The 27,028-nt window shown below is 43.3% G+C and overlaps 1 protein-coding gene and 1 non-coding gene across 3 annotated transcripts in view; one reads left to right on the top strand and one right to left on the bottom strand.

Moving 5' to 3' along the window:
• Positions 1-27,028, bottom strand: part of Cd101 (CD101 molecule) — a 32,663-nt gene that overhangs the window by 271 nt on the left and 5,364 nt on the right. Inside the window, exons 2-8 of one of the 2 annotated variants that reach the window (XM_026407293.2) lie at positions 23,129-23,509; positions 21,248-21,664; positions 19,362-19,748; positions 15,285-15,662; positions 14,200-14,604; positions 10,613-11,023; positions 7,447-7,842 (exon numbers count right to left, since the gene is read on the bottom strand). In XM_026407293.2, coding sequence (XP_026263078.2) covers positions 7,447-7,842; positions 10,613-11,023; positions 14,200-14,604; positions 15,285-15,662; positions 19,362-19,748; positions 21,248-21,664; positions 23,129-23,509 — 2,775 coding nt within the window. The remainder of the gene's footprint in view (positions 1-7,446; positions 7,843-10,612; positions 11,024-14,199; positions 14,605-15,284; positions 15,663-19,361; positions 19,749-21,247; positions 21,665-23,128; positions 23,510-27,028) is intronic. The other variant, XM_026407294.2, reaches the window with a different exon arrangement.
• Positions 2,489-2,565, top strand: Trnaa-ggc (transfer RNA alanine (anticodon GGC)). The gene has a single exon. It is a non-coding gene; the product is annotated as a tRNA-Ala (tRNA).

Raw genomic sequence — 27,028 nt, 5'->3', positions numbered from 1 at the left:
GCGTCATTCTCCCACCTATCTGGACTAACCAGTCATGCACATTTCTCAATTTAATGTTACAGGCAAATATATGTAAACACAAAGGGGCCAAGTGACATGTGGGAGCCCAGGACTGGGTGCTTGCACAGCTCTGCTCACCTAATGCTTGCAACTCCCCCTTGCCCAGCAATTTCCAACCACTGGAGTTTCCAATGACCTACTTAAAACTACCAGCACAAACCAAAGACAAAACAAAAAGAAAAAGAAAACCTCTCCTTTAATCTTCCTTCCTCAGAAAAGATATCTATAATTCAGCCCTCGTTCTCAACTATGTTGCCAGCCCTGAATTTTTAACTGAGCTATTCCCACTGCTGCTTCTGAAACACACACCACATTGCACTGTCCTCGTAAACATCTGAGCCCGCAGAGAGGAGCACTTCCCTCCCTGACCCATACCTGGCCTCCAAGCAGAACCCTCTCAGGCTCCTTTTCTGGGCTGCTCAATTGTCCCTCCCTGTACCTAATTCTCCAGGTCCTTCCTGCCTAGCCAGATCACTCTTCCTTTCCTGGTGCTCCTACCTGGCCTTGGGCACAAGTCTCTGCTTATTCCCTTCTCACACAGCCCTTTGTTTAGACCTCTTTCCTCCCCTTTAACCCAGCTCTTTGTTTTATTATAGCTATGGAGTACATCTGATAGTGTCATGTGCTTCTATACCCCCTACAGTGCCTAGGACACATGTTCAATAACTTCTGCTGATCTGAATTAAATCAGGTTGACTGCAACCACCCAGGCCAAAGATACTATATAAAGTCATGCTGAAGTATGTGATCCTCCCGCAGCTGCAGTCCGCAGGGAAGCACCATCAGCAGACAGACATGTGGAGCACGCACAAGCAGCCTCAGAGTGGCTCCTGGCTGCTCGCTTGGTCAAGGGAGCAAAGAGGAGAGGATTGCACACACCACAGATTCCAGCAAATGATGCCCTGAGCTACAACCGGTCAAAAGACCACGTTTACAGAGTCTTGAAGCAGAAAGTCATAGGCTTAAAGACATACCGACCACTAATTATAGCCTACCAACTGAATTTATTTATGACATGATATTTGAAATCAGGACCGTTCAGAAAAAATCGCATGCTATCAATAGCTGTGCTTTTCTTGGAAAACTGTAACGACATAAGCAATCTCTTCTTCAAAGGTTAAGCTATAGGATTCATAGAATTATAGACTCTTTGAGATGAAAACAGGTTTATAGGTCATTATGACCCATCTCCTGCTGTAAGAATTCCATTTTGGGCATTGCTAATGCATTTTACATGTTGAAAAAAAGTTGAGAAAGAATCTGGACATTTGCTCAAGTGCTGTATTGTGTGTTCCTTGAAGGTAAGGCCTGTGTCTTATGAGTCTTTTTATCTTGTGCAGCACTTTATCCACAGGACCTCAATGGAGCCTAATGAATGCAGTATTGTATGAATGCATTTCACAAGGGAACAAGGGGCAGCCGCCATTGTATTATGAAAAGTAAGGATCCTCCTGAACTTGAGGCTGGCAGCTCTGAATGGGCTGGCAAAGAGCTGCAGGGGTTTGTGGCCGGGATTTTTTCTGGTCTCACTTGCATTCTCCATGCTATTTTTTTTTTTCTTTTTGGAAGGATGAGCAATGGCAGTGCCAGATTTTGAATTCTTTACCATCTCCTCTCCACATTCTACCAGCTCCTCTCCCAAATGATCCAGCTTGATTACAGTTATTGTCCCAGGTCTCATCTGAGCACACTGAAGGCATGGTTAAAAGGAAGCATAGATAATGCTAAAAGAGAATGGAGCCGGGACTAGGTGCAGAGGTCACTGGCCATGGGCATTCACGCAGAGTAACGAATGAGCACCTACTATATTTCAGAGAGAGCTGGGTTCAAATCATCATGCTTCAACTTACTGGAAGTTACTTATCCTCTCTAATCATTAGTTTCCTCATCAGACAAACAGGGATAATAATAATGTCCAGAGTTATGATGTGATAGTGCACAATACAACATTTAACATAATGCTTAATAGCATTTGTTGAATCAGAAAACAATCAATATTAGTTGGAGTGCTACTGAGAAAGCTGAGAAAAATTGCAGACAACTTACTCTCAAAAGACTATATACAGGATTCCTGTTGCTTCCTCATTCAGGGATCACATGTGCTATAGTTTGGATCTGGAATGTCCTCCAAAAGCTAATGTGTTAAAGGCTTGGTCCTTAGCTTGGCACTACTAGAAGCTGGTACAACCTTTAAGAGGGGGATCTATTGGAAGATCTTAGGTCACTGTGGGTATGCCCTCAGAGAGGATCGTGGGACACCAGCCTCTTCCTTTTTCTTTGCTTCTTGGATGCTATGAGGTGAGCAGCTTTCTCTGCTGCACACTCCTGCCATCATGTACTGCCTCCCGACAGGTCCAAAACAATGGACCAACTGATTATGAACTGAAACCTCCAAAACTATGAATCAAGAGAAAACTTTCTTGGGGCTGGGAATGTGGCTCAGTGGTAGAGTGTCTGCCTGGCATGCACAAGGCCCTGGGTTCAACCCCCAGCACCATACACTCAAAAAAGATAAACAAAGGTTTATCTGAGGTATTTTGTCACAGAGATGGAAAGCCAGTTAACATGACAGTCTTGGCCAAGTTCTTCTGCCAGCTAAATTCTCTTCGATGTCATCCTTTGCCCCAAACCTGGGCAACCTTCAGCTAAAAGTCTCTGGCTTCCTTTCTAGTCATGGGAAGCCGAGAATTTGAGGTGGGAGTTGGCTGTACCAAGTCTCACAGTTGCTAGGATGGTGGTGTGATGATGGTGAGATGGGGCTGGCACATGGGTGGTGGGAAAAAGAAATCTGGTACTGAACTTCTTTGCCCCTGGGACTGTAATCTTCTGCGTGAAGGGACTGCCAGAGGCCTTGATGGTCTTAATGGGGAGGAGGATGCTCTGTTTAGAGCAATCTGCTATCAAAGGACGGCAAAGTGCACTCCTCACAGCGCTGAATTAGCCAGCAGCTACCAACTGTCAGCTCCAGTGCTTCTAAATTACCTCTCCTGGGAGGGCAGTGTTTTCTCTGGATCCCACATCACCATTTCCCACCATCTGCCTCTCACCCATATTTGGATTAGAATTGGTGACACTCAAAACCATCAGGGTTTGGCATTTTGAATCAATCTAAGTGTCCAGTGCTCAAAGTACAAGCCCTGCAAAACAGAGCCAAAATTTTAATGAGAACACTTTATCATGAGGCTTAGTTTATAACTTGCTCCTCCCACAGCCACAGGGAGCCTCCTTTTGGATACTATCTCAGAAACACTGACTTCTGAGAAGTGTAGGATGATAAGGGGGCTCCCAATTCCTCTCCACCCCTCCATCCCAAACTTGGGCAATTGGCTATACCACACATGCAAGAGTGGTTCCTGCCAAGAAATAAAAGTGGGGGAAGGCCTTCTGATATCAGGTGCATCTCAGAATCAGTAACGCCCTGTCAGCATTCCATTTCAACTTAATGGAAGACTTGCTCATTCTTTGATCAAGCATGTGTTGAGTGCTATGTGCCAGGCCTCACTGAAGGCAAGGGTGAGAGGTAAACAAATGACATGACCTCTCCAGGAACATCAGTGTGGTAGGATGTGTGTCTCCTTTAAGAATCCACCTTCTCAATAAATCCTCACCCCAAAAGAGCTGAGAAGTGGCTACAAGTACTACACTACTAAAATAATCCAGTCCCCAGAAAGCCTTACAACCTGGCCTATCAATTAATCCAGACAATTCTTCAAAAAATAAAGACCTTCCTATGTAGGGCCTGAGGATGAGGCAAACAGACTCAGGCAGCTGTAGGCCCTGTCCTGGCTTGGCCATTGGTAAGGAAGTAAGATGGAGAAGAAAAGGTTAGGTCCGTTCTCCCAGGGAATGCCTCTTAATTATTCTGCCTTCACTGGAGTTCCCTGTTCCACAACTCTAATGTGTAAAACTAACCCAACCCGGGGTGCCCATAGAGGGGGTGGAAAGCCACTGAGAAGTGACAATTAGCAGTATATTATAAGTGACCCGGGTACTTTTTAGCACATGGAACTGGTACTCTCCAGGAATGGGATTGTGACTCAGTAAGTATCTGAGCATCTCCTGCATGCCAGATGGAGCCAGATGGGGACAAGACACCCATAGTCTTTGCCTGCTCAGAGCATCAGTCTAGCAGTGGTGGTGGGTGAATGTGGTCGTGATGACTAAGAGAGCAAGGTGAATCACGGGGACAGCAGCAGCTCAGTTGGTGGGTGAAAGATTAGAGGTTGACCAGGGAAGAAGGTGTGGAGGGGGCCGTGAGGCACTACCAGTGCCGGGTGTCAGCCGTGTCTAGTCTCTTCTGCACTTCGCCTTCTTCCTCTCTACAGTGTGAATATGCTCAAGTTCCTACCATCTTTGAAGCAACACAGAAATAAAGCAGAACGAAAATGCTCTCACCTCTTGCTATGTTTGTGGTCTTCTCTCTTTCCCGTTATAGCTCTTGAGAGAGTCATCTGTACTTGATGGGCTGCTTGCTCGTTTCTAGACCGGTGCAATCTGACTTCTCTCTTTACTGTTCTGCAATTGTCCTCCTATCTTGTCAAATCCATGGAAACGCCATTCTTAGCTAAGACCTCTCTGCACTGTCCAGCACGTTGTCTCTCCCTTCCCTCTTGATGCCCTCTTTGCCCTGGGTTTCTGTGATAGCACTGAATTCCAATTTTCCTCCTACTTCCCAGCCATCACAGTCAATCTCCTCCTTCACAGTCTGCCTCTCTGTTCTCCTGATCAATAGTGATATGTCTCAGGGACTCATCTCTGAGCATCATCGGGTATAAATTAATAGCCCCTAATGTACAACTCTGCTGCATATTCCATTTAGAAGCCCCCATGACTATCAGACAGATTATTTTTGATAATTCACACGTAATCCAAACTCAATGCCAGCTCCATTTACTCAAAATTGAACTAATCTCCCCCTATAAACCTTGCTCCTGTGTTACCTTGCTTGGTCACTGACATCACTGTTCACCTAAGCCAGCATCCAAATAGTCATCCTCGATTTTCCCCTTCCACTCATTGCCCACATATATCTAATCAGTGTCTAGATCCTGAAGATCAGGCCTCCTAATGCCTCATGCTGTCCTTCTCTCAGTCTCACTGGCACTGCCTTAATGCATCTTGTCTCATCGGGTTCCTACAATTTCAGATGATTCTCCCTGCTCTGTCTGCCTCTGCTCCAATTGATCAGAAATACTACTGCCAGTGGGAACTTTCTATAAAATGCAGATCTGATGATGTCACTTCCCTCTTTGGACTTTTTCAGCAACACCCCATAATTGCACGATAAAGTGCCCTTCCTTAGCTTCAGACACCAGATGAACCCAAGATCTGTGCCTTCCCCATCTCACTGGTCTCAGCTGTCACCATTGTACCACAGCCCTTATACCGAGGGGACCCTCCCAGATCTCCTTCCTACCCTGCCCTCACCTAGCTCAGTTGTTCCTTTAGCACCCTGAGAATGCTTCTTCAACAACACCTGTCATGTTGGACTTGACTTCCCACTCTGGACTCCAAGTCCTGTATATACCTCGTAATATACATTTTTTGTATTCTCAGAACCTCATGTAAATTTAATTATTGAACAAATGAAATTATTTTGTCAGGGGATGTAGCTCAGTGGTAGAGCACTTGCCTAGCACCCAGGGCCAGAAAAAGAACTTGTCACATAGGTGTACATACAACTATGTATATATGTGCATATATGAATTATATACATACATGTGTGTAACATGTTTGGAGGCATAAGAGGGAAAGGAGTTAGCATTTGTTTAGCACCTGTCATGTGCCAGGGATTATACTGGGTACTTTAAAACACATTTACATTTTGATCTTCATTTTACAAGAAAGCTGAAGCTCACAGAAGTCACGTACCTATGGTATGATTTCATGGCTCATAGGTGGCAGAGCTGTGATCTGAGCCCAGGCTTATCTGACTTCAACCCCTGGGAACTTTTCATCACCCAGACTGTCTCCCCAACCACCAGAGAGGAACAATGAGGCGGAGGATTCGAGGTGCTCTATTATAAGGGTTTCCTTGAGAATCCTTGACATTAGTCATGCTGAAAATCCTCAGTTGGTCATGGCACAGGCTTTTGAGCTTTTTCAGTTGTGAAGAATATAAATACCACTCAATTTTTAATGTTTCCTTTCCAGAGTTTGTCTTTTTAAAAACTTTACACCTGTTTTACAAGGATTCCACTGAGATTAACAACATATCTATGCTACGAAGGATCTCAACTGCCCCAGAGGAGCTGTGCTTTCTAGTCACAGAATATGTACTTTTTACTGTTATTATCTATTTACTCTACTGAAAAAAATTGCTGATTCTACAAAGCCTTAGAATTCCAGTGGGAACACCTGTATGGAATGTGCTCAGGGGTGGTGGGACCTCCTATAAATGTTGGAACAAAGGGCTGATAAGAAAAAAAGTTCTGTCTGGACATGTGAGAGAAAAAAAAAAAATCTGAAGAAGGGACAGGGGTTGAGGATGATGCAGCCCTGGGAGCAATCACATCACTTTGACTTCCACTTCAGAGCCCCGCTGTGGCTGAGATGCAACTGTCCTGATTCTGAGAGTTGCCTTATGTTCTCGATAGCAACTTTCTCTCCTATAGAGCATCACTAAAGCAGCTTTACCTTATTGATCATTTCCATTTCTCCTCCCTGGTGTGGGGTCCCCGTCTATACCTCTGCTTCTCCAATGGCCCTTTCCCATGCTAAGTTCATTTCACAGTTCACTTCTCACCTGCTTCTTGAACCTCACTGGAAAGAAGTGGCTAAGAGAATGGACTGCGCATGTTGTAGCCAGCCATCAAACACCAGCGTCTAGTTTTTATTATGAACACCTGCTTAATAAGTGACTATCCTATGCTGAACTGTACTAGGTGGAGCACTCGAATGAGGAAGAGGACCTTTGTGCATAGAAAACGGTCAGTCCCTGACCAAGGGTTTTTGACTGGCTGCCCTCCTTGCTGTCCCTTGTGGGACAATAGTCCCTTTATCATTTTCTCTTTCACTTCCTGGTCACTAGATGAGCAGTTTTTTGCTCTGCCATATGCTCCTGCCATGATGTACCACTATAGACCCAAAGCTTCTGATCATCTGACTAAAATCTCTAAAGCTTTAGGCCAAGTTATACCTTTCCTCTTTATAAGTTGGTTATCTCAGCTCTTTGTTACAGTAATGAAAAGCGTTAACGTGACCTTCATGATCCAAGTCCCAGTGGTTTGTTACCACTGAGAGTTATTACTGAGAGACAGTGACGTCATCTTCTTTAGGGAATCTGAGAAATGCCTTCAGGCTGAAGGAGGAGTTCACCAGAGAAAGCACGAACGGAGAGCCAAATATTCTCAGGACACCAGCCCACGGAAGATCAACCCCTGTTACCTGAAGGCAGCACCCTGAGCACTATTTGCTGCGACTCATCCGATGCTTGGCTGACCCACTTGCCTGGGTGACCATAAAGTCGCCATTCCTCCACCCTGCACCAGTACATGCCAGCGTCCTCCATCTCCACCGCATGAAGCTTCAGGACAAAGTCTGTAGGGGAAGCCCGGGCACAGTGCAGGTGCCCCCTGAGCCCCTCTTCGCCGTACTCCAGCAAGCCATCGTGGTGCAGGTGCACCAGCATCTGGCTCCTCGTGTCTCCTTTGCTCCTGAACCACGTCACAGAGTACAGGGAGGCCTCGCCGCCCGAGCTCTCCAGGCTGCAGCTGAGGGCCACCTCCCTGTGCTCGGTAGCATTTTCCATCTGGTGAACTTTGGAGACTTGAACCTTCCTTCCTAGAGGACGAAAGGGCAATAGGTTAGAGAAGAACACAGACTTCTAGGTTGGATGCCTCCTCTGGAAAATCCAGTTTTTGCTGGAAGGATCCCATCTGGTATTCTTTAGACACCTGACTCGTTCTTCATCTTTAATATTTTTCCTTGATCTCTGCCCTTTCCTTCACACTTGAATCAAGCCAACCACTTCCCTTCTTATTCCTGCTGCTAGCCTGGTGGACCCTGCTACTAAAAACCACCCGGCTGCCGCCAGGCCCTTATGGCTGCTGCTTTCACTTCCCCTTGGTCAACATGCGACTCAACTTCCCATACGGGCTATTCAAAGCTGCCAGCTCCCCTTCAAATTGCCTGTCACACCATTAGCCCTCATTCTCAGCAAACTGCCTTCCTCCGAAACACCCGGGAATCACTCAGGTAGAGACACTGAGAGAAGAGGCCATTTGAGAGACCGGATATTTTGATACAAGTGGTAGGATACCACCCAAGGGAGCTATTTAAGTTATTTGATTAGACTATGGTTTAAAAAGATTTTGATGTTTTTCTCTCCCTTCCCACTCACCAGCAGGTAAGGATTAGGAACGATATAATTACCAAAACTAATATTAATCAAGAAATTATAGTGTGCGTTACATTTTCAACTCCCCTCTCAATGCACTTATTAAGCTATTTAAAGAACAACTTTGTATGATATCAGACACTTGTAACTGTCTTTGCTCTCCCCTTTCCTACATGGAAAAGCATGTAAAATATTAGTTTATGTGAAACTGTTTCCTCGCCCCAGCTGACTCCCTAATTGTTGACAATCAGACTTCCAGTCCCATCACCACACTTGGTGGGGCCCAGTTTCCCAACTCAAGGGACCCTCCAGTGTTTTTCTGTTCTCTCTGTGGTTTTGTCACTAAAATCTATTTTCTTCTAAAATATTTTTCTTCCTTGGCCTCAGAGAAAATTTTCTCCCAACAAGGCTGACTGTCCTTCTGAATATCTTTTTTGTTTTGTTTGGTTTTTGGTTTTTAGCTTTGTCTTGGTTTTCTTTTTTGATATTTCGAATTGAACCCAGGGGTGCTCCACCACTGAGTTACATCTCCAGCTCTTTTTATTTTTTATTTTGAGACAAGTTCTTGCTAAGTGGCTGAGGCTGGCCTTGAAGTTTCAGTTCTCCTGCCTCAAGCCTCCAAGTCACTGGGATCACAGGCATGCACCCCTGCACCTGGCCTTCTCAATATCGTTTTCTGAAGGTTCTTCTTTAATTTATTTTCCTAAGCCAGAATGCATAATCGCAACCCACAATCATACCTAACCTGCAAACAGGCTTTATTTGACACCTTCAGTATTTTAAAAGAATTTGAGTAGTTGTAAATGTTCTCAAACTGGGAGATATCAAAAAAGACTGTGGAAATTTTTTTATGTATTAAAAAGTCTGCCGACACTGACCCCACATTTCTAAACAGAAAGTACTGGCTCAAGACAAGAGGTGTCTGCCTCCTTGAAAGGGGCATACACACACACTGTTCAGATTTGGACCGGGACATCTGGGAGGCAGGGATGTCAGTCACACAGATTCCAAATGCAGAAAAATGATTGAGTCTTGTGGGTTGGCAGAGAGGAGAAGTGCAACTGGGGCAGGCTGAGGTTGAAGGTTTCTGGGGTAACCAAGTAGAAACGTACAGCTGGCAGCTGGGTCTAAAGGCCCAGAGCTCGGGAGATCAGGGCTAAGCGTAAAGGCTTAGAGTTATCACCCTGAGGTGGCAATTCGAACCAGGGCAGTTTAGAAAGTTCTGAGGAAAGCAGAGAATAAGAAGCAAAAGGGCCCAGAGTGTATCCCTGAGGAACTCTCATGCTTAGCAGAGAGAGGAAGAGGGGCCCAAAGAAGGAGACAGGGAGCCAGAGCGGCAGGAAGAAATCCTGCTACCAAGCTATCCCCTGCTGCTCCCACAGACTGTGAGCTCCTTAAGAGCTGTGCTTTACTTATCTCTTCTTTCCCATTGCTTGATCTATAGTAATCTTCGATTTTAGTCTTATTTTTGATGTTACCTCGAGAATAGTCTTTTAAGCACCCAGTTAGCTTGACTTACCTGCATTATGCTATATGGATCTGGTCAAGTTCCCAAACTTTAGCTGTGACATTCATTTAATTTTAGTCAACAGTGGAGGTGACCTAACCAATGCCAAGAGAGCCAATCAAGCCTGTCCACAGTTATACAGCAACACTCTTAGACCAGTGCAAATGGATGGCACTTCCATTACATTTTTAAAGATCTCCTGAGGAAGAGGAGATTCCCTCAGTCAGCCATTCCAACAGTTAACTACTCTTATTTGCCTTATGTTTAGGCAGCCAAATGTTGGAAAGCAATTTCTCCACACATCCCCATAGAGTTGTACAGTTTCTGTTCACAGTGGGAGAAATATGCTTTGCATTACTCTTTCTCTGCCAAATTACAGTAGAGCCCCACTGGAGTGACACAGCTTGTTATTATAGAGATCTGGAGATACGATGCCCTGGGTAGCTGCATAGACCAGGCTGCCAGGCTGATAAGCAAACCAGTCGCAGGGATCTTGTTCCTGTCTGAGCTCCTCAAAACCTCAGACTGTCCTTAAGTGACCTCCCCTGCTCTGGGCTACCATGTTCTGCAGTCATTTGTAGGCAGACACTATTCCTATGACTTTAGGTCATATTTTTACTTCCATATAATCATTTCATAGAATAACTGCCTAAGAGAAGGTGGCAATCTTACAGAAAGACATGCGTCAACACATTCACAAGAACTACCTGTGGGCCTGAGCTTCAGTTCTGTTAGTCCCGACTTCTTTACTCCCAGCTTCTTCCAGGTACCGTCTGTAGACAAGAGCCATTCCTCCACGGCACAGTAATATCTGCCCTGATCACTGTCTTCCACACTTAGAATATGTAGCTGAAACAAGTCTTGGGAAACTTTCTCCATATGAAATTTTTGTTTTTTCTGTGGGGTATGAAATTCATTCCCATATTTTACAACACTGGTTTGGTCCATCTCCAGGATCCTGAGCCAGGATGCATTAGAAGAAATGGGAGAAAAATACCAAATAATTGCTAACTGAAGGTTTCCAATGGTCCGAGATAAGATGTTACATTCTATATTGGTGTTGGAGATGATGGAGATCTCCTGGGATTGATCTCTTGAGTTCACTTTTAGCTTGCTCTCTGAATGAAAAGAATGAAAACAGTTACTTCGCTAGAAAACAGAATTTTCAGGCAGAAAGGATATTAGAAGTCAATGAGGCCAACCCCTCCTGTGACCGTCATATGTGACAATTCCCTCTCAGCGGCCACATGACCTGCTCATTCAGCCTTTGAACAATTCTCCAATGATGCAGATCATTCCATCTTGGAACAACTACGCCACTGGAGAATTCTGTCTGATATCAACTTGAGTTTTCTCTCTTCATAACTTGCACCCACTGGTCCTAATTCTACCCTTACTGGGTGGGGAAGGGAAGTATCATATAGAAAAGCTCATTCTCTTTCCAACATGATGATGCTTTAGTGTTTCAGCACAGACACCTCTTCTACAGCATTTTGTGTTTCAAACTAAAGAAAGTGGCATTCCTAATGCTCTGTGTGCTTGCTATCCAGAGTGTTTCTGAATCCACAATTTGTCAAAGTCTAGTTATTGCTGCCTTCAAACATGGGTAAACAAAAGGAAAATGTGCAGCCACTCCACTGTGAAGCATCTGGTAATATGGAGTCCATCTCCTTTAACCTCTCCTTTCTGCTTTGTCAGAAAGATGCATGATAAACTTCTTTTCAAATCTTATTTTAACTGATGTCACTGAGCCTACTTTTATAACTGCTTGTTGATGTTGCCAGTCCCTGTTATGGTTTGTGTGTTAGGTGTCTCCCAAAAGCTCATGTGTGAGACAATGCAAGATGGTTCAGAGGAGAAATGACTGGGATATGACAGCCTTAACCCAATCAAGTGTGTGTGGGCATTAGGGGTGTATATGTTTTGGAGTATATATTTTGTATTTGGTGAGTGAAGTCTCTCCCTCTCTGCTTTCTGATCATCTTGTGAGCTGCTTCCCTCCACCACACTCTTCCACCACAATATTCTGCCTCACCTCAAGCCCTAAGGAATGGAGCCAGCTGCTATAGACTGTCTATAGACTAAGACCTATGAAACTGAAACCAAATAAACTTCTTCTAAAATTGTTCTTGTTAGGTCTTTTGGTCAAAGCAATAAAAAAGATGATTAAAACGATCCCTTTACTCTGTTTCACCAAACATTTATTTATCACACACTGTATGGCATGCAAAACTATTTTAGGTTCTATGGGTACTGCTCCTCGGTGGCTCACTTTTAGAGAGAAAGGGACAAATACAGGGACAGAGGGTTATAGATCATAGCAGGTGTTACCTATGTGGGAAGTACTCAAAGTATCAGAGCATCCAGGAGCCCACCTAACCCACATGTAGGAGTGAGGGGAGACTTTTTGGAGGAGACCACTGTGAGCTAAGTCTTAAGGGTTTACAGGAATGATTCTGATGATGAAAGGGCAAAGGAATTCCACATAAAAAAGCAACTTGAGTGAAAAAAATTTTAAATGAGAGAGAACATGGATTATTGAGGAACTGCAAGTAATTTGGTATGACTTGAGCTCAAATCCAAGATGGAAAGTAGAAGGAGATGATGCTGAGAACACATAAATGTCTTTTATTATAAAGGACCTTGCATGTCACACCATGAGAATTTGAACATGTGGAGGGCATAGAGGATTGTGAATGACTCAGGTTTCCAAATTGGGCCACTGGTAGGTGGTGGGGACACAGGGCACAATGTGGAAGGAGTAGCTTCAGATGATAGTGGTGAATTTATGTTTTGACACAGTGAGTGTAGACATGGCTTGGAGGCAATTAGGTGTGAGTCTGGAGATCAGGATAGCGGACTTGGGAGTTGTCAACATATAGGTATAATTATAGGTAGGGTTGAATCTAACTCCAGAGAAAGTGTAGCATCATGGGAAGAAAGTAATCCAAAAGAAGAATTGTCTTTAAAGAATAAATCGGTGAAGGAGGAAAACCCTGTAAAAGAAATTGGTAAGGAACAGTCAGTGTTAGGAAAGAAAGCAAGAAAATCTTCTGTCATAGGAACAAGAAAAAAAAGAAGTTTCAAGAAAAAAGGTTTTGGACAACAGTAAAGGAAGGCATGATTTAATAAACAAGAAGATCATTACTTTTATGGAGAGTATTGCTCAACAGCAGAAAGAACATGACAGCTACTGTGTTTGAGCATCTGCTTGGTGTATCAGGCACATTATAATGTGCTAGGCACATTATATATGTCACCACATTTAAGTTGCACATGAGCAAATTAGAGAAGAGGAAACTAAAACTTGGACTGATTAAGTGACTTGTCTGAAGCCAAGCTTTTATCTAGTGCTTGTCAGATCTAAATTCCTTGTCCTAAGACAATGCGAATAATAAGGAGAAGATACAAAACATAGCAGAATTTTTTCCAGGTTGTGTCTTACCTTTGACCTCTGTTTAATCAGCAATTGATGGGGTGGATTATATTTCACTGTAACCATAAATTCTTTGACTCATATGTGTTTTTAAAATATTTTGTTTTAGTTGTAGTTGGACACATACTTTTTTATTTTTTATTTTTATGTGGTGCTGAGGAGCGAAGATCCACACATGCTAGGCGAGTGCTCTGCCTTTGAGATACAACCCCAGCCCCTTGACTCATGCATGAATACATTAAAAAGAAGTAGATCAGTATTGTTGTTGTTTTTTTTTCCCAATGCTGGAGGTTGAACCCAGAGCCTCACACATGCTGGACTCATGCTCTACCACTGAGCTACATCCCCAGCCCAGATCAGGGTATTATAATGGAATTTACATGGTCCCTACCACTAGGAAAGACATTCCAAACATTTAATAACTGCTAGGACATGGGAAGAGACCTACCAAAAAGATTGCCTCTCTTCTGGAGCATAGCCCTCCAGGTCCCTGCTGTGGTAGGCAGTACCCTTTAGTTTCTGGGTGGGGGAAACTTTGGGGCAGTTGGGGAAAGAGCCCAGAGCAGTGGTTATCAACTGGTGTGGAGTAGTTCAGTGATTTAACAGCCAAAATGGCCACCCTGTGCATATTAACTTAATGCCCTCTCATTTTAGGTAAGTTGGAGAAATACACATAAAGAACCCTGTCCCCATATCTGCACGGTATAAGTAAGAACCATATGTTGAGTGCTATCCCATATATGGTTCTTACTTATACAGTGCAGATATGGGGACAGGGTTCTTTATGTGTATTTCTCCAGCTTACCTAAAATGAGAGGAATTTCTTAAAAGCAGAGATTAATTTCAAGTGTCACTTACCTGGTAAAGTGACCACTATCCTCAATGGGTGAGAGACGGCAGAAGCCCTGGCTGGGCTATCTGTGGGTAGGGGATTTCTGTCATACACTTCCACTTCACACTCATACTTTCCTGTCTCTTCCTCAGAGGCATCATGGATGAGGAGTTGAGCACGAAATGAAGACTGTGAAACCTTCGTCTTCTTTTGGAACTGGGACAGGGAATCCCCCCATTCGATGATGCCATTGTGAGTGACTCGAACTAGCTGACGAAAGGCTTGAGACCCATCTGGCTGGAACCGCCACCTCATAGTGAGAGGCAGTCTGAGGTCAGAGTAGTCAGCCCCCGCTATGCAGGACAGGTCAAAGGTGTCCCCTAACTTCACTTGTGGCTGACGGCTCAGCAGATTAACTTGTAAACTTGAGTCTGCAGACAGAAAAGAGAAACACAATTTCTAATAGGTTTACCAAGTCAAAGGGCAGATCTTTCGAGCTTTTTAGTGCCATCTTCACACGGGACTGTGCACCCATCCATTCCGAGGGCTGTGTATTTGGGGGCAGAAGCTGATTCACAGTTCAGTCTGTCCTGAAGTCTGATCTATTTTCCCAAGCTGACCTACCACAGATCTCAGGCCTGACAACAAACAGGCAGTGTTTCTCCAGTCTGCCGCTTGGACAGCTGCTGCCGGGTGGGTGGAGCGCTAGGGCCCCTGTGGTCTGGCCTTCTTCCTCCCACCCCGTCACCCTGCTCCTGGGGGAAGGGTCAGTCTCTCTTGCCCATGCCAGAAGAGACTCCAGTAGGCCAGGCCTGCAGCTGTCATAAACCGGAAGGTGTAAGGTTCGGGGCACTCTCCAGGTCCACTCCAAATCATAGGACTTTCTTTTTAACCATGAACAACAACTGATGAGTTGCACTCTAAAGATAATCCTTGTAAAGATAAATAGATTTTAGAGGTTAACGGACAGACCTGGTAGCCCGAGACTGGGCTCTGTGTTCCTGAGGTACACATTTGCTTCCTGGGGCGTTCAGAATGATACCCAACCGGATTGCACCTCAGAAGAAGGGACTGATGTGCAAGTTCAGAAAAGGGTTTCTTGGGCACTTACTCAGAGATCTGACGGTGACCGAAATCTTGTGCGTCCAGTGCCGACCTCTGGCCTGGTTCTGGGACCCTTCGGACACTCTGCACTCGTACACACCGCTGTCCGAGACAGTGCTGGAGGTGATCTCCAGCTGGAAGGTGGCCCAGTCCAACTTCGCCAGCCTCGTGTTGCCATGGTAACCGGGGTCCCCAGAGGAGACACCCAACTGCACAGTGCCATCCTGCGCCATGCCAGCCACAAGCTTGGGCTGGGTCTGGTCCTGTGGGATGTGCCACCAGGTCACGGATAGAGGACTCTCCACCCCACTGGCCTTGCAGAGAAGGGCAAGCGCCTCTCCTTCCCACACAGCTTGCTGTCTGGTAGATATGACCACGCTTCTTGCTGTGGATTACAGATTTGAGAAGAAAAAAGTGTTTCGAGTAAACAAAAATATTTTCTGAGATGCAGTGAAATCTCATGACTGAGGACTTGACTAGCTTGAGACAAATCAGATTGGGCTGTTTCTTCACTTTCAGGAAAAATGTCTGCTAAACCTTAAAAAGGCAAACAAATCAGCAGAAAGACTACCAGGAGAAACAACTTACACTCAAACAATTTCTAGTTTGCACATATTTTAAAAATCATTTTGTTAAATCAGCCTTTCCTAAAGAATAGGTAGTTGGGCAAACATCCAATAATATTTTGTTAGATTAATTAGGGTGGGTTATGAGCCTGAAAATAATGAAGCTGTGCTCATTTAAATTTTTAGTTTTTTAGAATTTAGCCTTCAGAATTCAAAATGATCTTTTTCTTGCTATGTATCCTTCCCTAATCAGCCCTAATTAGTTTAGGATGTGTCTTATACAGAACAAAACATTGTTAATTAGATCTCTGCTCATAATACTGTCATAAAAAATAATTACTTGGGGGAAAATTATATGCATACATATGTATGTGTGTGTGTGCGTGTGTGTGTGTGTGTGTGTGTATATATATTATATATATAAAATCTATCTATCATCTGTTTTAAATGGGGAACCTGCTTATGTCCAAATTATGGTGTAAGATGACAAATGTAAGGCCAGCGCCCCAATGGGAAATTCAAGGTGTGTAGAAATGCAGACTTGGATGCGACAACTACTTATTGTGCAAGCTCTCATCCTGGTTGCTTTGTGGGCAATGCAGAGATACATGAGGGATACATCAGGAGCTCCTGCGTCCTAGGCAGCTGGCACCAAGTTTAAGACCAAGACCCCTGGAGTCAGAATTACCTTGGGCAACACACTTGACCTCTCTGAGCCGTAGTTTTCTTTCCCATAGAAATGAGGGTAGTAATAGCACCCACCTCATTGCATCTTGAGAAGATTGAGCAAAGGGCACACATAGAGGGCCGAGGCCGGCTGGCTAGGGAAAGTACTTGGTAAAGTTTAGCTATTTGCTTTAGTGTTTAATAAGAGGCACTGGCAAAAGCAGAGGTAGTTCAAAGCAAAAAAGAAAAACAAAATAGAATTAGCATATTAGACATCTAAGGAGGAACTCAATGAATCTGCAAATTGCTTTTCCCTGTGGAGGAAGGACTTCAGCCTTTAGCTGTTTTATGAACACATATGCATAAGTTATAAAGGCAAAAAGAAGGTTAGTGTTCGTAAATAGGTTCAAAAAATAATGACAAACCTGCTTCTAAATTTTGGATATTGGAGATATGATTATGCTTTAGATTTGTTTTCAATATAAAAATGATTCAATGACTCACAATAGAAATTTAGAAATTAGAGGGGAAATTATTTCTCATACTCTCGTCACTTGAACATAACCAATATGACTAGATTAAACTAACATCACTTTTTTTTAATTAAGTTTTTTTAATTCATTGTGGTCATTAGTGCCTTATAAGAAGAAACAATAAATTCACTAAGTGTGTGTAAGTTACACATTCACAGTGATAGTGGATGCCCCCTTCTGTTTAAAATATTCATAGAATGATAAAACTCTGCTCATACTTCAAACAATGGTTTGACTTTCAAAACAGAATGTTAAATAAGATCCTTAATAAATATGCTAATAAGTTTTCCTATCGCTACACATTAGGCCCAGCTTGGACTCCAGTCTATGCAAAGAATTATTTTTAGCTTTGGAAGATAACCCCACTGATAGGATTATGAGCTGCAGACCACGAAGCACACTTTTGGATCTTTTTGGCACAAATTCCCACATACTGGGCTTAAGAAAGGTTGCTGATATGTTCCAGGGAGGTTGAGAAACACAAAGGAGAGATTTAGCTCTGTGTGAATATATAAACCTGCCCACATTGTTTTTCTGCATCCTAGAAAGTTAGACCAAATGTTCAGAGTGAAAACGACACCAACACCCTTCCTGGCCTATCACTCCAGACTGGAGTTTGTGCATCTTCATTCCTAGCCAGTGGGGAGATGGAGAAGAACACAAAAGGGAAATTTATCTATCCTTGGAAATGCCTCTAATGAGCAAGTGCAACAAGAATAGCTTTATCCTTAGTTTCATTCTTTAAATTTTTTTTTTAAATTTTGTTTTGCTTTTTGGCAATTATTCTTTCTAGAACTTTGAATTTAATACTCAGCCCAGAGAATCCTAAAATCAGTTGTGAATTTGTCTGTTTTCACTCCACACAAAGAGCGTTGATTATTCAAACATGTTTAAGGTCAGCCAAACTTCACAAAGCAAAAGCAAAAGGAGTGGCTCTCTTAGTCTGTTGTGTGTTGCTTTAACAAAATACCTGAGGCTGGGTAACTTAAAAAGTAAATGGATTTATTGTGCTCAAGGTCAGCTGGTAATTGGAGGGTCCAATCAGCATGGTGCTGGCTTCCTGGCAAGGGCCCTCTGGCTGCATAGGAACACAGCAGAGAAGCAGAAAGAGAAGTAGAAGGGGGGAGTGGATGGGGAGGCCTCACTTTATAATAATCCACTCTCCCAAAATAACATCAATGTGCTCACAAGGGTGTTCCCCGTGATTTCATTACTTCAGCATTGCCACACAGGGGGCCAAACTTTCAGCACATGAACCATTGGACATGAGGACAAACCATATCACATCAATGGCAGTGGCTTTCCCTGTTTCACACATCCAGACACTCAGACAGACATCTCACCATGTAACACCAAAGGGCAGGGAACTGAGACTGACGCCCTCGTTTTCCTCTTCATTTCTCGAGTGAGTCAGAATTATGAGTAAGTATGATTCCCCACAGCAGGTTCCTGTAACAGGGGACCAACAGAAGGCCCCTGAAAGATATCAGCCCAGACTCAAGGTCAGTTAATGTGGTTGTTTATTCCCAAGAAAGAGGGACAAAGTGTAGCTAGCCCTTTACTCTTTATTATTATTATTATTTAGTTTTGGATGAAACTTTCTTTAATTTTTTATTTATATGTGGTGCTGAGGATCAAACCCAGTGCCTCACACATGCTAGGCAAGCGCTCCACCACTGAGCCACAGCCCAGCCTGCCCTTGACTCTTAACCCACTCATCTCTGCCTCTCCCCCGCCACACACACACAAGTACACACAAAGACAGAGGGCTTCATTAATATAGGTTTTCAAGAGAAACTCGATTATAAAAATGAACACTAACAAGTCAGGCATACTGGTGCATGCCTATACTCCTAGCTATTTGGGAACCTGAGGCAGGAGGCAGGAGGATCACAAGCATCAAGACCAACTTGGGCAACTTAGTTAGACCCTGTCTAAAAATAAACTTTCAAAAGACCTGTGGTAGAGCACTTGCTAGCATGCACGAGACCCTGGGCTGAATCTCCAGTACCATCAAAGAAAAAAGAACAGATGGAAAATAAATAGAATCCAAGGGTCTAAAGCAGCCAGAAGGGACTTGACCATGTAATTGTGTGTGCCATCGTTTTACAGAGGAAGAAGCTGAGATTTCGAGAAATAAAGAGGTGTGTCCATAGTCAGGGCCCACTTAATGGCTCAGAAATGGGATCCAGAGATTTCCTGTTTCCTTTTTTCCCCTCCACTCCACCTCCAGCATGGTCTGATTGGCATCCCACTCTAAGGGAAGACCTCCACTGTGCCCAGGAAGGGAGGGGTCTGCCCGGTCCCGACTTCACATACCTGCTGGCTCCCTCAGGCGCACGTGGCTGACCGGTGACTGCTCCCTCTGAAGCACCTGCCAGGAGCCCGTCGGAGCTCTCACCACCTCTGCCACTGCACAACTGTAGTCGCCTTCATCCTCTGGGCCCGCAGAGAAGATCTTGAGAGAGAAAGCCTTCGGGTTCATCTTGGAAACCTGGAGCCGTCCTTGACTCGCTCTGTCTTTGTAGCCCATCCTCAGGTCCAGGACTCCACGGGCGTCAATGCTGGCGATTTCAGTCCCATTGAGGAACCAGAAGCCCTGAAGCTGTGGGTCCCGCACACTGCCCACCACCAGGCAGACCAGCTCCAAGGGCTTCCCTTCGGCAGACGTGCTCTCTGCTGTGATGCTGACTTTAAAATCTCTCCCTGCCAACCAAAGCAAGGCAGGTGTTTAGAAGGCCCACTGCATCTGTCCTGTCTGAACCAGAGGTGAGACCCCAGGACAGAGACCACGGAGACTGCATTTTATGTGGTGGTTCAGCTCTACAGTTCAGGTAAGCTCCTCAAGGGCCCCCAAAATTAGAGTAAAACATGCCCATGACTATTCCTTAAGTCAGGAAAAACAAAACAAAACAAACAAACCAACAAAACAGCATACATGATTTTCTGAATGCAACCCTAGGAAGCAAGAAGTAGGCACAGATATATGAAGTATACAGTTAAGTATGCATTTTAAATTAAAGAAATAAAATTGTTTTGATAGGTGGGATTATTTTAAATGATGATGTCTTTCTCTCTCACTCTCTCTTTTCATTTGGGCACTGGGGATTGAACCCAGGGCCTCATGCATGCTGAGTAGGCACACAACCACTGAGCTACACCCCAGCTCTTATTTCTTTCTCTCTTTTTTTGGTCTGAAATATCCAGTGGAATTTTCCTAAGTTGAAAGTTTAAATGATGTGGTTCCACAGGACCACATGCTTCTTAAAAAAGAAAGAGCACTTCAATGACCCACCACTGGATCAATACTTTTAGCAATGGATATATACGGTTTTAGCAACTCCCTTCTATTGGATCAAAGCCTCCATAGAAAGACCAGAAAACAGACAAGTTTCTTCTGCCTACTTTGACAAAAAATGTCAATGGATCATGAGGCGTGATGCCGTTCCAACATGGACAGGGGTTCAAGTGGAAGGAAATTTTAGCACCGACAGAGACAAGATGTCCTGCTGGAAACTGGAACACCATTGAGGCCCAGCTGTGGTGGTTGGTGGGCTTTGGAGAGAGACTGGTTTGCCTTTGAATGCCAGCCCCTGTGCTAACCAGCTGGGTGACCTCAGAGAAGCACTAGCATTGGCTTCAGTTTTCTCATTTTATGACTCCTTACCTCATAGGGTGAATTGTAGGACTCAGTTAAATAATGTAGATAACGTGCTTACAAAGTGCCTGGCAAAAATGGTACCGAAACCACGGCTATCTTGTGGAATCAATCTAACTTTTATGGGATATTTTTTGGGGGAGTGGGTACTAGAGTTGGAACTCAGGAGCACTCTAGCATTGAGCTACATCCCCAGCCTTTTTTATTTTTCAGTTTGAGACAGGGCCTCATTAAGTTGCTCAGGCTGGCCTCAACTTATGATCCTCCTGCCTTAGCCAAGTCACTGGGATTACAGGCATGTGGCACCATGCCTGGCTCAATCTAACCATGTAACATGCCTTGTCCCATATAGAATCTCCTATGAACAAAGCCAAAATGAGCATCCTTCTTTTTAGTTATGCTGCCTAGATGACAAAAACAAAAAAGGTTCAAATTTTCTAGCTAAGCAATGAACAGTCTACCTAAGATTTAAAAAAAAAAAAATAGAAAGTTGTTCGATAAATACTCAGTCCTAGTGAATTCACATATTTCCCGGGATGATAATTACCTGCTGGCTGGACCCTCAGAGTTGTTTGATCTGTCTCCTTTTTCGTGATGAATGTCCAGGTTTCATCTGGATCCTGGATCCACTCGGCTGCTTCACAGAACAGTTTGCCTTGATCTGAGGGCTGGAGATGGCCTATGGACAGTCTGAAGGTGGCAGTCCCAAGCTTGTCGAGCTGCACATCGCCAGCTGCGAACCTCTTTGCATATGAGGGCCCAGGGGTCAAGACAAAATCTCTGGAGAGAGAAATAATGCTGGTGGCTTGGCTCCCTCCTCCTTCCTGCATCAGGTACCAGGTGATGGAGAGGTGAGTGTGTTGAGCTGTGGCTTTGGATGCTTCGCAGGTAAGTTCTAGAGGCTCACCTTCCTCCTTACTGAGAGTCTGGGAACTCATGGTGGCAGAGAGGGTATCTGGAATGACTAGAAACAAAGGAATGATGATAACCTGATGCACCCATACTTGTCCAATTAGCCTCTGTAGGTGGGGAGGGTGCATCTTCTGGGTTGGTTTCTTCCTGGCCCTAGGCTTTCCCTCTTGCCAATGGGAACATTGGCATTTGTGTTTCTGTGGAACTTGACAAAGCAAATATCTCAGTGCCGTATGGACCCTGGCTTTGTGTCATTAGCATAAGCTATAACCAATTTAGCGACTCCACACGGAAAGCTTATAGGGGAAAACCAACCGATAGCTACCAGACCTAGATTTTGACCCTGATGGTCCATCTAACTAACTACATGAACTTGGGCACAACCCAATATTTCTATGGGCCTTAACCTGCTTCTTGTGAAATAAAAATTCTGAAATCTCTGCTATGAGTTACCATTCACAGCTAAAAGGCAATCCTTATCTAAGTTTCTGTAACTCTCCTACTACCCGACCATTTTTTTTCTTCCTCAAATGAAATTGAACAGCGGAAACTCACGTGAAGGCAACTCTTAGACTGAGTCATTTAATATGGTTGAGCATCTTACTCAATGCCAGCATTGTGGTAGGAGCTGAGATGAGCATTCTCTTTTTGAGAAGCTCAGAATGTGGTGGGAAAGGTAGGTACACAGAGCTAGTTGCCTTACCATACCTGGGTGAGTGGTAAAGACAGTGGTGTGAATTGAGCATGGAGAGGAATGACAGAGGGGGCACTGCCTGAGTGCCCACTACGTGGTGCCATGGAAGAGGTAATAACACTGCCTCCTGAAGTAAATGTAGGTGTTTGCTAAGCTAAAAAGGTGCTGGTATTGGGCTGGAGTCGTGGCTCAGTGGTAGTGCACTTGCCTGGTATGCTTGAGGCGCTGGGTTCGATCCTCGGCACCACATATAAATAAATAAAATAAAGGTCCATCAACAACTTAAAAAAAAATATATATATATATATATATATATATATATATATATATATATATATATATAAAGGTGCCAGTATTTCAGGCAAAGGTTTCGAGGATCCTCTCCCATGGGTGAATGTGTTGGAGAATAGTCATTTGGGAATAATCATTTCCAAGCTATGGACAGATCACCTGTGATATTAATACCAGATCTCTTACCAATTTACTGTTCTATCTCCAAGAAGAGATAACATGGGGTGGGGAACCCTCAAAGATTTGTGGAATGCTATTGCTATTACTAACCTATGTATCCCTATGGGTGAGGCTTCAGGAAGGCCTTGCACTGTCTAAATCTTCATGGCACAGAAGATTGGGAAAACTGAATTGATGATTTTTAAGAATAAGAGATACCTATTTGCAACAAATCTCCAAACTATCTGAGGGTGGGAACTTTTTTTTCCCAAAGCAAACAGAACAAAATAAAGTCTGTCACATTGCAAGGCCTTGTGGTGGCGAAGACTGGCTTTTCGGGGGCTGGCTAGCAGAAGTGGACAAACAGCTTACCAGTTAGGTTGGTCTTCGCACTGTAACTTCCATAGTATTTTCCATCAGTGTTTGGAGTGTGACACTCATACTCGCCAGCGTCCTGCATCTGGAGCTTTGAGATGTGCAACAGGACTGAGTTGTCCTGCAACCTCTCCACATAGATGTCCTTGTTTCGTACTCGCTGAGCGTACATTGCGTAAGAGAAGGTGTCATCGTTGGTGCTAATGATCTGGACTTCCCTGGCCGGGGCTGTCAGCAGGTAAACAGACCACTGGAAATGCTGCAGGGAAGGTCCCTGATGGCCAGTGACATGGCAGCCAATGCTGACTGGGTAACCTGCAGCTCTATACAGCGGTCCTTTTTGAACGGTTACTTCCCTCTGGCCGACGCTGAGCTTAGCTTGCAAGTAGGAGAAAGAATGGGGAATAAAAATAGATTAGTGCTCTGGTTCCCAATGTACCCCATTATGTAGTTCTCTTTATTACGATTCTGGTAAATGAGATTGCAGGTTATTAGCAATAATCAACTTGAATGTTCACCACCTTCTTCAGGCTGAGCAGCAGTGGAATGACTTAATGAGTTAATTGTTCTTTTATAACTTTAACTTCCATAGTCATTTCTAGTCTTTTTACAAAGTTTAACTTTGCTGGGCACGGTGGGGCATGCCTATAATCCCAGCGATTTGGCAGGCTGAGGCAGGAGGATCACAAGTTCAAAGCCAGCCTCAGCAGCTTAGTGAGACTCTAAGCAACTTAGCAAGACCCTGTCTCAAAATAAAAAATAAAAAAGGATTGCAGATGTTTCTCAGGGGTTAAACACTCCAGGTTTCAATCCCTGGTACCAAAATAAATAAATAAATAAATAAAAAGTTCAGCTTTATCCTTGTAACATGGCCACATCTATAAAAAAATTCAGCTTACCTAAGTGCACTCATTTTAATGTAAATGCAATCAGTGTATGATAATTGACTTTTATATTATTTTATAGGACAATCAGCATGTAGCTCCTCAAACCTCAAATTCCAGGGTTATCTGTTATTCCCACAGAAGTGGTTGTTGGAGAGGCAAAGTCTGTGGCTCTGGCACGGGCAATCATTTTCCTACTGGTTGGTTGAAAATATTTGTAGTTCTTAAATCTTATGCAAGGTGGGCTAAAATTAGTATCTAAAGTGAAATGGCAGTAGTACTTCCCTTCTACACTGCAGTTTTGTTTTGTTTTTTTAAGTTCCTGGAGAGTCGCTGTAGTTTTACTGAAAAGCTTCATAATGGATGACTATAAAGTCCAGTGTGATTTGGGATCGGAATTTATTTTAGTTCTTTTCTCACTAAAAGTTTTCAACTGGGACCACTGTGGAATGTTTTCTACTGAAACAAATCTTAAATATTAGGTCTAAAGGGGAAAATGGGATTAAATGGTAGCACTTTGTTAGAAAAAAAATTTGAAATCTAGCATTTTGCAGAAATCACCCAGTATGTTTTATTAATGATTAATATTAAAGGACCAATTCCTTTTGTGTTTCAGAAAGAACACAGACCAATGACAAAGGGGCCACCAGAGTGGGCTAGATCTTTCATTAGGGTCAGGGTTCAGTGGATGAGGGAAAACAAGGTGGAAAGCATCAGAAGGGTCCAAAAGGGAGCCATGGCTGGTAGCATGGAGTTAATAGAGGTATAGAAGGTCCCCCCCTCCCCATGCTGGGGATCAAACCTAGGGCCTTATACATGCTAGGCAAGTGCTCTACCCCTGAGCCACATCCCCAACCTAGAATAGAGAGTTCTTAAAAAGAAGAGAATTCACAAGAAGCAGAACATCTGCTGGTTTTGTGCCTCCACAAAGAGTAAAGGAGACTACAATGGGGGGTGAAAGAATGAACAAGGCTCATTGTTGGAGAAAATGCCCGTTTATTGAGGAACAGCTCTGTATATTTATAGAGCCAGGGGTGGTTTGACAGTTATGACAGTTTAATGGTTTGACAGTTGTCATGGGGTGCTTTCTGATTGGTGGGTAAGGATCATGTGCACCAGCAGGGCTAATCTGATTGGTGGGTAAGGATCATGTGAGCCAGCAGGGCTAGTCTGATTGGTGGGTAAGGATCATGTGAGCCAGCAGGGCTCACCATTGGATGGCTCTTCTCAGGGGATGGGGGAGTTAGTCTTTGGACCCAGGGTGACTCCCAACAGGGGGAAAAGTGAAGGAAAGGAAAAATGACATTGCAGAGTCCATGTAAAGGCTAAGTATAAGAATTTTAGATGAAATGGAAGCAATCCTAAGGGATAGAAGGGACCTACAAAACATAAAATGGGCAGAAAGTATAAGTGGTCACCTAACATAGTCATCTAAAACTATGTGTATGCTCAATCTGAAACTGGTGAACAAGCTAACCGCACACAACCAGTCAACTAACCATACACATTGCCGGTAATCATTGAAAATACACTAATTTATTCATGAATCCCAATTAATGTGATATATTGTACTTTTTGTAATACCTAGAAATCAGAATTAGACCACTTGAGAAAAATTTAAATTATTCCTTACCAAAAAGATACACTGCAGAGGCAATTTAAAACATTTTTAGCAATGTCATCTTAGAGAAATGTGTGCACTCTTCATTAAGCCTCATGTAAGAGAATATTTATACCCACACTGTTCATTTTAGCCTCAAGCAAAGGGACTATGGTTATGTCCATCAACAGAATGGACACACTATGGCACATTCATAAAATGAAATATTACACAGAAATAAAAATTAATGAATGATAGCTATTTGACATAACATGAATGACTATATTTGATTAAAGATGCAAGATACTTTTGAACCTTTTTGTCACATACAGACTGAGTCTACTGTTTATTACAAAGTTTAAAAGCAAGCAAAACCACATTGTATTTTTTAGTGATGCATATAAGGGTTAAAATTGCTTTTTTAAAAAACTAATCTTCTTTTTTTTAAAAATGCCTTTATTTTATTTGTTTAATTTTTATGTGGTGCTGAGGATCAAACCCAGTGCCTCACGCATGCAAGGCAAGCGCCCTACCACTGAGCTACAGCCCCAGTCCTAAAATTGCTTTTTAAGAAAAGCTAGGAGGTGGTTATCATGAAAATCAGGAAAGTGATTGTGCAGGGAAAGATTGTGATCTGGTGGGAAGCAGAGCAAGATGGGTGGGACTTCCAGGGTCCTGACAATGTTCTATTTCTTGACCTAGGTTGTGATTACACTGGTTTTACTTTTTATTTTGCTAAACTGCATGTTTATGTCTTATTAACCTTTTCTTATATATTTTACCATTAAACATATATATATATTTTTTAATGTGGGTTTTAAGGTACCGCTAACCTGTTTATATCAGGGCATGTTTCTGGAAAATGATGTCAGTTTTGGTGTCCAGGCAATACTTGTCCAACATTTTCCATCACTTATCAGCAAAATGAGTACCACATTTGGAGAACTTTATTGTGAAAACCAGCACTTCATTTTCTACTGCTTTCTTTGCCAATTCGATACATATTTATTCAACCGCTTATAGTATTTCTGATGCCCGAGAGGCTAAGAAATGAAGATGAGTTTGGAACAGTCTCTGACTTCTAGACTGTGTAATCTAGTCAAGCAGGGTGGAAGTCATCTCTCTTTGAGAAAGACATTAATAAAAGAACTTTGAGACATTTGAAGAAAGCAGATCACATTTTTTAGGGGAGGGCAGTAGATGAGGCTTATGGAAGCTATGGCATTAGAAATGACTTTGAAGAATTGCAAAGATTAACAAAGTCTGGAGGAGATAGGGGCTTTTTAGGTGAAAGAGATTTTATGACAAGATGATGTGTAGGAATAAAAAAAAGACTTTTTCAGACAATAAGAAGCAATCAACTGGAGCGGGGAGAGTTGCATTAAGGTTAATAGGAAGGAGTAAGACTGGCTA

Source organism: Urocitellus parryii, chromosome 11 (genome assembly GCF_045843805.1).
Source record: "Urocitellus parryii isolate mUroPar1 chromosome 11, mUroPar1.hap1, whole genome shotgun sequence".
In the NCBI taxonomy this organism is placed as follows: domain Eukaryota; kingdom Metazoa; phylum Chordata; class Mammalia; order Rodentia; family Sciuridae; genus Urocitellus; species Urocitellus parryii.
The sequence above is the reverse complement of the archived record's forward strand: the minus strand, read 5'-3'. Positions and strand labels throughout refer to the sequence as shown.